The 12,831-nt window shown below is 41.5% G+C and overlaps 1 protein-coding gene across 1 annotated transcript in view; it reads left to right on the top strand.

The window, feature by feature from the left end:
• The window catches only part of KCNMB4 (potassium calcium-activated channel subfamily M regulatory beta subunit 4), a 53,971-nt gene extending 42,283 nt beyond the window's left edge, over positions 1-11,688 (top strand). Inside the window, exon 3 of the mRNA XM_032493770.1 lies at positions 11,163-11,688. Within this exon, the coding sequence (XP_032349661.1) occupies positions 11,163-11,331 (169 nt within the window). The 3' untranslated portion in view covers positions 11,332-11,688. The remainder of the gene's footprint in view (positions 1-11,162) is intronic.
• Positions 11,689-12,831: the final 1,143 nt, after the last annotated feature.

Raw genomic sequence — 12,831 nt, 5'->3', positions numbered from 1 at the left:
TGGAATGAGTTACAGGATCTTTTTCAGAGGTTTGGAAAAAATATAGAATGTCTGTTCACCTGCTTGGGTTCAGCTGGTATCGACTTCCCTGGGTGCTGGCGGCATTTGCTAGCACGCAAGATCTGAAACAGCACCGGGTTAGGAACAGCGGTGTTGGAAGGCTTCTCGGGGAGGGTGAAGCAGTAAACAGGGGTGGGGCAGGTGAGCTGAAGAAACAGGAGCCCCCAGTGACAGTAGTTCCACGCCAGTGTGTTGGTTAGACAGGCTAGAGATAGATTTTAAAATAACCAGGCAGGAAGGAAAGAAAAGAAACTCTGTAATGACAAAAAGCATAGTAAACACGATCACTTCCTCTTGGAAATTATCTGAAAATAGTTGGCAGAATCTGTAAAAACACAAGCAAATACACCTAAACTGCTTCTGCAGCTGCATCTATGTATTTACGATTGCAAACAAGTGTATGTGGCCTTTGAAAGAATTCCTGTGAAATCTAAGATCCTGTCCCCCCCCTCCTCCCCCCCCCCCCCCCAGTTTGCTTAACTGAAAGTCCACGTCGCTGGATTTTCATTCCCTTCTTACTCCACTGACATTTACTGAGCTCTCATTTTGAGCTTCCCACAGTGTCGTGCTCTTCTAGGTGTGGGAACCCCTGGGAAAAATCCAAGCTTCATAGAGTTGGGCAGACTCGTTAAGACCACTGTCATTTCTGTGTGTGGGGTGCATTTGCACTGGAACCAGGGGTGGGTGGGTGAGCCCTCGTTCCTCTACCTCTACTTGAATTGTACTTGTTAAGGAACTCCTGGCATCTTGATTTTCTATCAAACATGGTGTTGAGAAAGGTTTCTTCACCTTCTTTTAAATACCACGTTGGAACTGCACACAATATGCCCAGCACTGTTCAGATGGGAAGAAGATACAGTGACATTTGGGGGGGATTCCTTCCCTGCCTCATTTCCTTGAGAACCGAATTCCGAAGCTCTTGCCAGCTTTACAGACGCCCAATGGAATCCCTGCTCATATGCATATTTCGGGTGCCTCAGTATGTTTGTCATCTTCTCCCTGGAAACCGTTTCTCACGCCCACGTTGCAAGTGTGTGATCTGTGATTCTCTCTCCTGCTCCTTTTCGGTGTCCTCTTTGCCTGGAGTGAGGGCTGAGAATATGATTCAGCTTAGAGAAATGATACAAAATGTGGCTGTTCAAGTGATCTTTAAAGAGTCCTTTTCCGTGTGTGCGGTTACTATGCTGGGTGCAGCCCAGGACTCCCTTCACCTAAACAATGGAAGGAGGTTTGCACACTTGGATCCCAGAGTCACGATATTCGGGCACCTGGAAGACACCGGCTCAATTTTCAAGCCTTGGATGTTATCAGCTTATTTAATTTCAAAAGGGAGCCTCTACTCTGTTTTTGAAGGTTTTGAGAAAAAGGCACATAATAATTTTTCTCTGATTATTTTTCCAGCGTTTGCAGCCTTTCCTATAAGGAGAACATCTCTTTCTACTTTGTTTCCAGCTTCACAAAACGACTCAGGGACCCTGTTATTTTGTCTTAATCAGTGACGGGAATACTGGGAGGTCCTGGTTTAATCAGCACTGTGGTTTCCAGTCCCTCCCAGTCCCTGGCGTGTTAGGAAGTTTCCTTCCTATCACTGAATTCTCAGGCATGCTGGATCACAACAAGCATCTTTTGATGTTTAAGAATTAGTTACTCTAAATAAGGAATTGAAAAACAGAAGGGCCTCATGAGCATTAACATCACAAATCAACAGTTCTATTTTCTGAGGATGCTTCTCCAGGAATAGGCAGTACTGAGATAGAAGATGGGTTCTGACAGACTTCCTTTGGGAACACAATGGCCCACCCTTAAACTTCCCCGTTTCTGGTTAAAATCTGATTTAATAATACATTATTGATCTTCAAAAATGGGAAAAATAATTATCTGGAAGAACGCATGTTTTTAAATCATAGAATGGGTTGGGTAGAAATTATAAAACTATTTTTATAAAATAGAAGTTAAAAAGGTCAGAAAGCAACAATATTCAAATGACACGATCAAACTATCCACTCATTCCGTCTGAATTTCCCTGTGTGGAAATTCTACCTCAGTTTTTAAATTCAGAATTTAAAAAAGATTTGAAGGATAGTGAATGGAGACAAAGTTCAGGAAGTTCAAATTTGTGATGTGATGGAGGATTGTGGTTCAAATTAATATGGAGAATTACTGGTGACAGATTGTTTCATGGAAGATGGAGCAAAGAAGAATTAAGAAGAGGGGAGGGTATAGCTCGGTGGTAGAGCACATGCTTAGCATGCACGAGGTCCTGGGTTCAATCCCCAGTACCTCCATTAAAACAGACAAACAAACAAACAAACCTAATTACCTCCCCTCCAGCCAAAAAAATTTAAAACAAATAAAAATAAAATAAAATAAAAACTAAAGAAGACTCAAGAGTCTTTGGACACATTTGATAAGGAGTGAAGTTGAAAAGGAAATAGCAAAGATGTATTACTAAGGCAAAAGAAGTCTTACGGAAAATAAGGAGGCAATTCCTTAGAGGGGATTAGAGTGGAGAATTGTTTAAAAATTCTCAGAGCTCCACTAACGATGTGGTCAGGAAAGTGGCGGGTGGGGATGTGGCAGACCTCTAACTAGGCAAAGACACAGTGTAGGGGATGGTGTGGATGAAGGAAAAAGTGTTCCATAATACTGTCAAGCAGGTGTGTTTTATAGGTGAATGCCTATGTCCTAAAAGGACAAATGTTGGAAAAAAAGAATGAAAAAAGTCAATAACTTTTTATACCTCAAGTTGGGATAATAGAAAAGAGCTTTTTCTGTAGGTTTTTTTGTTGTTGTTGTCACTTCTGTTGAGGATTTAGTTCTGGATGACTAACGGGAGTGAGGCTTTCTATTCCGCCATCTTGGCCCACTGACACTCCTCTGCTTTTATTTTATTAAAGAACAAAATCGAGTATCTTTTCCTATGACTATTAGCTATTTGTTTTTATTTTTGCCTGTGGGTCTTTGTGGAGTTCTTTTTTTTAGCTATAACAAAAATGTATACATATATCCAAAAATGGATTCAAAAATGATTCAATTCGTAACTGGATCGTCCATATTTCCTTCATAGTTCCTGTGATCTGTAGACAGGTACCATCTGTGGAGCAAAGCCGAGATGTTGATAGAATACTTCCCAGGCTTCTAAAAGCTCTTATCACAGTATCATTGCTGAACTCAAGTGGGCAAAAATGGGCTCACCACGGAGCAAATCACCATGAAGAATACTGCCAAGGATCTCTGTGTTCTGGTCCCTGTTTCCCACCATAATTTATAACATAACTGTGCGGCTTCTAGATTAGCTGTTCAGGTGCCTTCCTGTGATCACAGAGGAAGATAAACATACTTTTCTCCCCTCTTGGCAAGTTCTTGTGATTGCTTCAAACAGCAGCTAAACACATTAGTTAATTACTCTCCTATAAGGATAGCTCAATTATGCCAAAACCAAATTCAGTGTTTTCATAAGCCAATCATCAACATCTTTCAGTGGAAAATAAAATCTTTTATAAACCGTTAATCAGTAAATCAAGTCAGTTTCTTCATGGGATGCATTTTAATTCAGGCTCCTTCTAGAAAGCACATAGCATAGAGTTCTGCTAAAAACCAAAGCATATACGAATGAATACCCACATGAAGATTTTCTAGATTATATATCAATGATCAGCAGTTCCTACCTGAGACTCTTCAATGACATAGCTACTTCTCTCTCCTGTGGCATTTCAACTGAATATTTGTTTATGCACTAGAGAAAACTTTGAAAGGCTGCCTGAAACCCAACTCCAGGCAGAGTTATCTGGGAATTAATACATGTTGGATTATTTAGTTTTCAGTATAAAATATTTTGTCACTTCCGCATCAGGAATCTAACTTGACAGAAGACTGTTCTTTTAACCAATGAACAGAGAGTGCCTCTCAGTGATTTCAGCCTGGAACCATTTGCTCTTCAGTTATTGTCAAAAACTGGGCTGATCCATACAATATTTAAAAAGCATTGTTGGTAGGGGGCGGGCATAAGTGACAGGGAGGGGTTACCAGGGAGCACCAAGAAACCTTTGAGGCGATGGGTATGTCCACCATGTTGATTACGGTGATGGCTTCCAAGTCTATACGTGTGTCAGGCTCATCAAATTGTGTACTTTCAGTACGTGCAGTTTGTTGTATGTAAATGACACATCAGTAAAGCTGGGGGGAAGAATTAAAAATCTTAGGTTGTTCAGGTCAGTTATTCCCAAATGTGAGGCGTCGTCAGCCTTGCCTGGAAACCCATTTAAAACCTCACGAGAGCTGAGGAGTCAGTATTGTGAAAACCCCCCACGTGGTTTCATGAACCAGCTTTGTAAAACCGCTATTTAAGGGCCTTTTAAATGTGTTGTACAGATTGCTTTCTGTAAAAATGCACTGCAACGTGATTTATCGAGTTTAGCCCCAGCAAAAAGGTTGATCCGGCAAATCAGCACACTTCCTTTTTTCCTGCGTAACTCATCTCTGTTCCTTTTCCCTTGGGCGCTGGGACAGTCAGAGGTAGGTGCCCCTTATGCTGAAGGCAGGAGCTTTTCTTAGCTTGGGGTGTCTGTTTTTTCCCATCCTAATTACATTGCACTTGTTCTTTGCTGTCAATTTAAGACGTTTATTGCACTTAACGTTCTTTGTTTTTGTTGTTATCCATCTCAGATTCTTTTTAAAAGTAGGTCATATGATAAATAATAAACACGATTTAGAGCAGGACTAGATAGCACCGATTCAAAAGGTCTGGAGGAGGAAGTCATTACTTTCTTTGGTGTCATTTAGCTACGTTGCTACACCAGAGGCCTGGCACAGGGGACTGACATTATGCCAGGCAGAACTGTTTTATGGTTGTGATAATGATGAGGCATTTGTAGACTTTAAGATGAGATTTCATCAAAATACATAAGCACAATTTCCAGTAATGATGCAGCATATTCTTGCTCATGGAAACATGGGGAAAGCGTGACAACTAAAAACGTTTCCGGTGTTGATTGTCTGCCTGATAATTGACACACGCCTGTTCCAGGAAGGGTTTAATGAGTGCTCTGAAGGTTGATAGAATTTCGCAAGATGAAATACATTAGAAATGTGTGAAGAAAATAAGACAAAGCATGGGGGTCTGGCTGGCACGAAAAAGTCATTATAGTCTTGCTTAGAGATGGGCCCCAATTTTAACTTTCTGACAGCCTACATGAAGAGGAGATGTCTCTGCTCCGATAAGGAAGTACTTGTGATGATAAATCTAGAAAGATTTCTGCTTCCTATAGGATCTGCATGGAGAAAGCACTTTGAAGGAGATCATTTTGTCTCCTGATGGGTACAGTTGCCCTCATGGGATACTAGTCAATTAGAATGCTGTTCAGATTTTTACGTGAACTGGTTGAGTTTAAGAAATTTTCCAGTCCATTAAAAAAAAAAGAGGTCGCCTTTTTCTCTGCCGATTAGCCAACAGAACAAGCATTGTGAGGGGGAGGGCATCTCCTTGGGTGAGAGAAAGTCAAAGAGAATCTATTTTTTATATTGAGGGTGATACACACCAAATCTGTGTCTTCCCTTCTCATCTTCCTTCTGGTACGGCTAGGACTGCTGCTAGCCTAGGGGGTGCCTTTTTTGTCAGTCAGAACAAGATTTGCCCCCCTGGGCAAATTTAGCATTCAGATCTGGATTTCCACCCCCTTATCCCTACTCTCATTTCCAGCCCCCCTGCTGCCTCCTGTCTCATCCCTGGGTACCTTTATGCAGTGCACATTCTGCACAAATGGACATGGAGGTCAGGAAAATGACCTGAAACAGAGGATGAATTAGGCAGTTTCAGAAATAGCCAGCTGAACGGCCTCACATTTCACACCCAATTTTTTTTTAATTATTAGAACTTTTCACAGTGCTTATTAAACTTTATTGTTTATTAGGATCACCCAGGAGCGTCTCAAAAATGCAGATGTCTGGGTACACCACCTCAAATTCTGACAGAGCAAAACAGGGGGTTGAAACCCAGGAAGCTGCATTTCAGCAAACACCAGAGAGAATTTAAATTTGAGGAAAGCTGGCTGATGGGTAAATAGGGTTAAAAAGCATACAGTCAGGGTTTCAAATCATTGTGTCATTAAAGTTGTGTAATCTTGGGCAAACTAATCTTTCTTTGCTTTAGTTTCTTTTGTTGTAAAGGACAATTAAGCAGTCTTCCAGCACAGGGTTATTTTAAGGATCAAGCGAAATTAAATGCCCTACCGAAGTACCTGACCTGGAGGGTAGCAGGCACTTAATAAATGCTAGCTCCTGTTATCACCGTATACTTTCAAAGCTCAACTCAAAGTAGGTCCAACCCTTAGGAAAGCATTTCTAAGGGAACTCGCAGTCCTTTTGTTTTATGATGTTTGTTCCCACCCCCCTCAGGGTTTAAAAGCACTTTCCATTAGTGTTTCTACAACAACCGCAAAGAAATCCCTTACTTACTTTTTTGAAGTCCTCAGACAATAAGTAATCATCTTTTTTCTTTTCTTTTTTTTTTTTTTTTTTGCTGATTGCTTACATCCTCATCACCGTCCTGATTTGAATACATCATATTCAGATCTCATTAAGCTACTTACCTCGTTCGTCAAATGCTGAAAACACTGATTTTTCTTTTTTAAGTGCCACCATTATGGAATTGTGGAAAAAGTGAACTCTAAGCCCAAATCCCTTTGGAAATAATTTTTGCTAACTCATCTGTAATCTGCCTGATAAAACTGAAGGAAGCTGAGGCTGGTGCGGGAAAGAGGAGGGTCCCTTCAGTTAAGGCACTAAAGGCCCAATTGGAAGGGGACAGACTTTAATTATGTCACAAGAATCAATTTAGAGATAACCTCAGTGAATCCTATAACAGAATGATGGACTTAAGTATTACTCTGCAGAGAAGTAAGTTTTTCCTATAGGGGAGGAAAAACTGTTTTTCCTTGTACCCATCTTTGGTTCGTTGCCCAGGGCCCTATAAGTTAGACTGACAAAAGGCTGATTAATAAGAGAAAAACAGAGATGTTGGTTAACATGTGCATCATGCCAAATGTGGGAGCAGTGAGTGATGAGTAACTCAAAGAGGTGGTTAGAACTTAGGCTGATAGCATCTTAAAAAAAAAAAAAGCAATAAATTTTTAGAGAAGTGACAAGATGAGGGAAAAGCACCTTGAGTTTCTAGGGCAGCATATTGTAGGAAGATAAATATGTGTGGAACTCATGGGGGATAAGTGCTGAGTTAGTAAAGTTTGTTTAACATTTCTCTGGCACCATCTCTGGGCTGTAAGGATCTAGAGTTGTCTCCACTGATTAACTTCTGTCCTTCCTGGAAGAGAGGGGAAGGAGAACACCTTTACAAATTCAGGTCCTGCTTTTAGGCAAATGGGGGAGGGTGGAGAGCTTGCCTTGGATCTGCTTCGTCTCAATTGTCTTCCATTCAAAATAATCCTTATGCCAAAGTGGCATATGCTGTACCCTTCAGGAGACCATATGAAATGGAAACAGACAAATCACTTTTAAAGAAGCATGTACATTTTTATATATTATTTCTACCTCAGAGAAGGCTTTTGAAGTGATTACATGTACAGCATGGCTAACTCAAGTCAATTTGGTCTTTCGAAATATTAAATAAAGTTTTGCCCCAAGGGCTTTCAGAGGGGTGGGGTGCTAAGCAGTTTCTAAATAAAACAAATACCTGGGTCCAGCATTTTCTGCTTATTATTGTCTCTCCTGCTTTACTCACCTTCTTTTTCAGTAAACGTTCTTCAAACTGTGTTTCAGAAGATACGTGTAAGCGTTCCAACCACCTTCATCTGCGGCTCTTTTCCTGGCTCAGTTGTGCAGTACAGTAGTGCCCCCTTATCTGCAGGTGGGAGATATATTTCAAGACCCCCGGCTGATGGATGCCTGAAACTGTGAATAGTACCAAACTCCGTATATACTGTTTTTTCCTATACATACATACTTGTGATGTGAAGTTAAATTTACAAATGAGGCACAGCAAGAGAATATCCAAATTGCCAGTGTCACTACTCTTGTGCTTTGGGGCCAATACGAAACAAAATAAGGGTGACTTGAACACAAGCACTGCAGATCCATGACAGTGGATCTGACAGCCATGACTGCCACTGAGTGACTGACAGGTGGGGTGCACTGGACAAAGGGATGGTTCACATCCTGGGTGGGACGAATCCGGGCAAATGGAGATTCCATCACAATACTCAGAGCGGCACATAATTTAAAACGTACGGATTGTTTATTTCTGGAATTTTCCATTTAATATTTTCAGACTTCGGTTGACTTCAGGGTAACTAAAAACCACTGAAAGCACAACCACAGAAAAGGGGGGACTCCTGTATTGTGGTCAACGATTCAACCTCAACCACAGTGACTAGAGAAGACATATAAAAGATGCTCACTGAAGCATTTTACTAGAAAATTAGCTGCAAAACACGTTAATTACGGAGATCACATCAGGTTAATTAAAATAGGGTTAAAAATTCGTCCCCCTCTACCAATTCGTCCCCCCTTTTTTTTACCATTGTAACCATGTGTTAGTGTACAGTCTAGTATTAAGTACATTCAAAGTATTGTACATTCTCCCCCTTTTGATGAAGAATCTAGCTCATCTTTGTACCAGTCAATTCTGGAGAAGTAGAACAATCCAAGAAAGAAGGTGGTAGGGGAAGTAAGAAGGAAGGTAGGTAGGAATGAAGTGGGAAGGAAGGGAGGGAGGGAGGCCACCCTGAGATAGCTCTTACCTAACCTCCCACACTTGGGAAGAGGCATTTACAGCTGCAAGCTCTCATAGTTGGAGAAAGCACCGTGGCAGTGCTGGGGGTGGGATTTCAAAGACTGTGAAATATAACTGCAACAATATTGTGCCTTGACTAGTGTTGGATCCAGGCTTCTCCTTTTTTACATTCAAGGCTTGAAGTTTGTTGAAATTTTGCGTGGATAACAGGGCTGCAGTTGGATTGGTTTCCCCTTATTTCATGGATAACAAGGGTGCAATTGGAATGCTTTCCCCTATTTAGCACCATCTGTGTGCAGAATAACAGGCAATGACAAAGTCAAGGGTCTTACAAGAGAAAAGGATGTGCACATTAATATATAGCCAAAATTAATGGTAGCACAAATCTTGAAGACAGTGCGTTGCTACAGGAATTCAGGAAAAAAGGGGTAACTTTTGCAAGCTGGAATGATTTTTGCTTAATTGTTACAATGACTCTGCAGTCACTTAGTTCAAATTTTAATTGAAATCAAGTGTCAATAAAAATTGCACTTTATGTGCAGAATTTGAAGTGATACTATGCACAAAAAGGGCAAGGATGATGTAACTTCAAAGCCGAGCTGCAAAACCACTTTTATTAATGCTACACGATGTGCCTGCATTTTAGGGAGAAGAGAAATACCCAGCGTTCTTTGTCAGTCTTCTGGGAAGATCGGTCTTGAATTATGAGATCTGTGATTAGTGAGAACGCCTCTGGGAAGCATTTCTCAATGCCATTCTTGTACTCTAAAGCCTCTGATGTCCCTGAGGGCAATTGGACTGATTATTCTGCATTTTTTAATTTTCTGGTGGGAGCATTGCTTCTCTAGTGTAGTGGAACAAACCTTCCTGTGGATGAAATGGAAACATCTCGCAAAATGTAAACCTCTTGTACAAAAGCTCGGTTCCCAGGGTCTCTCTCCGGTGGCCAAGGATGAGAGACCACGGCTTGTGGAATGTCTCATCTTTATTTCGTGTGAATGAGACCAATGTTGGAATTGCAAACAGAAGCCCACATTGGTAAGATTGAAATATATTGCTGACTTGGCAAAATGTATCAAGAAAGTGGTCAGTGGTTTGAAATGATGGCTAGTCCTACCCAGAAGCATGGAAAAATGCAGTAAATCCAGTCATTCACTTGTTAAAAACCTTCACGTAATGAGGCTGAGTTGACCTGAAGACGACTCCATAGGTCTTTCTGACTAAATTAAAATAGTAGCTTTAACTGACTTTTTGTGTAAATTAAGATCGTTTGGCAGATGCATGAAAAGGTGTTCAACATCATTCACCATCAGGGAAACGCAAATCAAAACCACAATGAGAGGTGACCTCATACCTGGCAGAATGGCTATTATCAAAAAGACAGAAATACTAAGTGTTGGTGAAGATGTGGAGAAAAGGAAACTCTTGTGTATTGTGTACTCTTGAGGGGAATGTAACTTGTTGCAGCCAGTGTGGAAAACATTATGAAGATTACCCCCCAAATTAAAAACAGAACTACCATATGATCCAACAATTTCGCTTCTGGGCATTTATCTAAAGAAAATGAAAGCACTAATTTGCAAAAATATCTGCACCCCCATGTTTATTGCAGCATTGTTTATAATAGCCAAGACATAGAAACAGCCCAGGTCCAACAATGGATGAATGGCTGAAAAAAAAAAATATGGCATGTATATTATATATAATGGAACATTATTCATCCATAAGAGAGAACAAAATCTTGCCATTTGCAGCAATGTGGATGGACCTTGAGGGAATTATGCTAAGTGAAATAAGTCAGGAGAAAAAGACAAATACATGATTTCACTTATATGTGGCATCTCAACAGCAAGAACAACAAATAATCAAGTTATAGATACAGAGAATAGATCGGTGGTTGCCGGAGGTAGAGGGTTGGGGGGCGGCCAGAATGGGGGAAAGAGGTAAAATCAAAACAAAACATTATTTGGGTTTGGGTTTGCTTGAGAATGCCAACCCATAGGTAAGTTTTAGACCAATTCAGCAGCCATGAAAGGATGAGTGAGAAGGAATGCGTTAAGCGATTTAGAATGGAGGAAAGTAATAGCGTTGGAGATTGCTACACTTTTGACATTTTGCATATAATGTACATTATAAGTAATATGCAAATTGGCACCGACTGCTCGATTTCGTAATGGATTTGAAGCGCCAAGCGCAGTAGTTGCAGTCAGCGTGAGGGGTTCACGTTCGGTGATGGGTACACCCTTCGGGCTGGAAGGCACGCTGAGCGCCAGCTGGTGGAGAGTCACGCCCGACCAAGGCGGCTGACCGCTCTCTCTCTCTCTCTTCCCCCCCCCCCCCGTTCCCCGTCGCCTTGCAGACCAGACGACGTGCTACTGCATCGCACTCACGATGAGACGGTCCTCCTGCATTGCTTCCTCTGGCCCCTGGTGACCTTCGTGGTGGGCGTTCTCATCGTGGTCCTGACCATCTGTGCCAAGAGCCTGGCCGTCAAGGCAGAAGCCATGAAGAAGCGCAAGTTCTCTTAGTGGGGAGCTGGCTCGTGGGAAGCAAAGCGCAGAAGCCACGCCCCTCGGCGCACGTCCACCCGCAGAGCCCGTTTCCTGGCGCAGGAGGTGGAAGGCGCTGTGAGAGGTCTCTGAGAGGCTCCCCGCTCAGTGGCAGCAGAAACGGGCACAACCGGAGACTTGGAACCTCATAGATTGCATTCCACGTGTCGCTGCGATGGCTCAAGGGTCAAGCTCTTAGCTGTGTGGAGTAACCGTTCCAGAAAATCCTATAAGAAGTTAATTTTCTTTGGGAAGTAACAGTATATAACTGTACAGTGTACGATACCAACCATTATGATTTATGCTACTTAAAACTATTAAAATAGCGTGGTCTGTGTTCTTTTCTATTTCTTTTTTTATGCTTAGAACACCAGGGTTTAAAAAAAAAAAAAAGGGGTCTTAGGGGGTTCATTTGATTTTGCTAGGTTTTACTTGGGAGACAGGGATTTCTGCTCAAGTCTTGACCTCACCATAGAATCCCCAGTTTCCATTCTGAAACAGCACCTTTTGGCTCCTGCTTGAAAAGGGAAACTCTACTGTTAACTCAGTGTCTGGGCACTTCTGTAACTCCAACAAGGGGGAACCCTCAAAGATTGGGAAAACCTATCCTCCAGCACCTGCCTTTGCCTCACCATTATTTTGCACCAGATTATTTCTTAAGACAGGGAAATGATTCTGCACAAGACTTGTCCTATCTTGAAGAGCCCTGTGCCTCTTCATTCATCTGTTCAGGATACTTTTGATGGATTTTATCTCTGTGCACTAGAACGTCCGTGATGTGAAGGACACTTTGCAGCTTAGTTAAGTGCTGTTTTCATTTCTTTTTTTTCTTTTAGGGTCAGAAAAAAATAGTCGAAATCAGCTCCAGCCTTGTATTTTTATTTTCTTCCTTCTTACCTTGATGTTTTCCGTATTAAAACAAGAATCTTGCTGTGGTTGTGTCGTTTGCTTGGACAAGCCTGGAGATGCGAGCCAGCTCACATCACTCTGCTGACGAGCTCTCTGTGCCTTTATCAAAAGTTCTTTGAAGAGACCACCCTTTGGTCATAAACTTCAGATTCCAGATAACAAGCACAGGTCTCAGTGAATACCAAACCTACCCTGTTTGTTTATCATGTAGAACAAAACCTTCGTTTAGATGAAATGTACATTTTTAGTCGAGGAAAAACTGACATCACTGGCTTTTGCTTTCTTCTAATACTCTTCAGACGTGCTTCTATTAGAATAAAGGCAAACTGGAATTGAAGGAAAGCTCCCCACAGTTATCTGCTCAGGGTTCTAAGAAAGATACATAACAGTGGAATCATGATTTCCTGACTTTTAGTCCACACACCAACGTTTTCTTAATTTTAGAACACAAGTAATTGAGAGAGCCATCGTCTTCCGTGGAAGACTGATCCTGTTGGATCAGCAGGATCATTTTTTTTTTCTAAATCAAGTGTTACAGGTTTCACTGTGAAAAAGGCCTTGAACACACCA

Source organism: Camelus ferus, chromosome 12 (assembly GCF_009834535.1).
Source record: "Camelus ferus isolate YT-003-E chromosome 12, BCGSAC_Cfer_1.0, whole genome shotgun sequence".
Classification (NCBI taxonomy): Eukaryota; Metazoa; Chordata; class Mammalia; order Artiodactyla; family Camelidae; genus Camelus; species Camelus ferus.
Note: the sequence above shows the minus strand (reverse complement) of the source record. Positions and strands in the feature narration are given on the sequence as shown.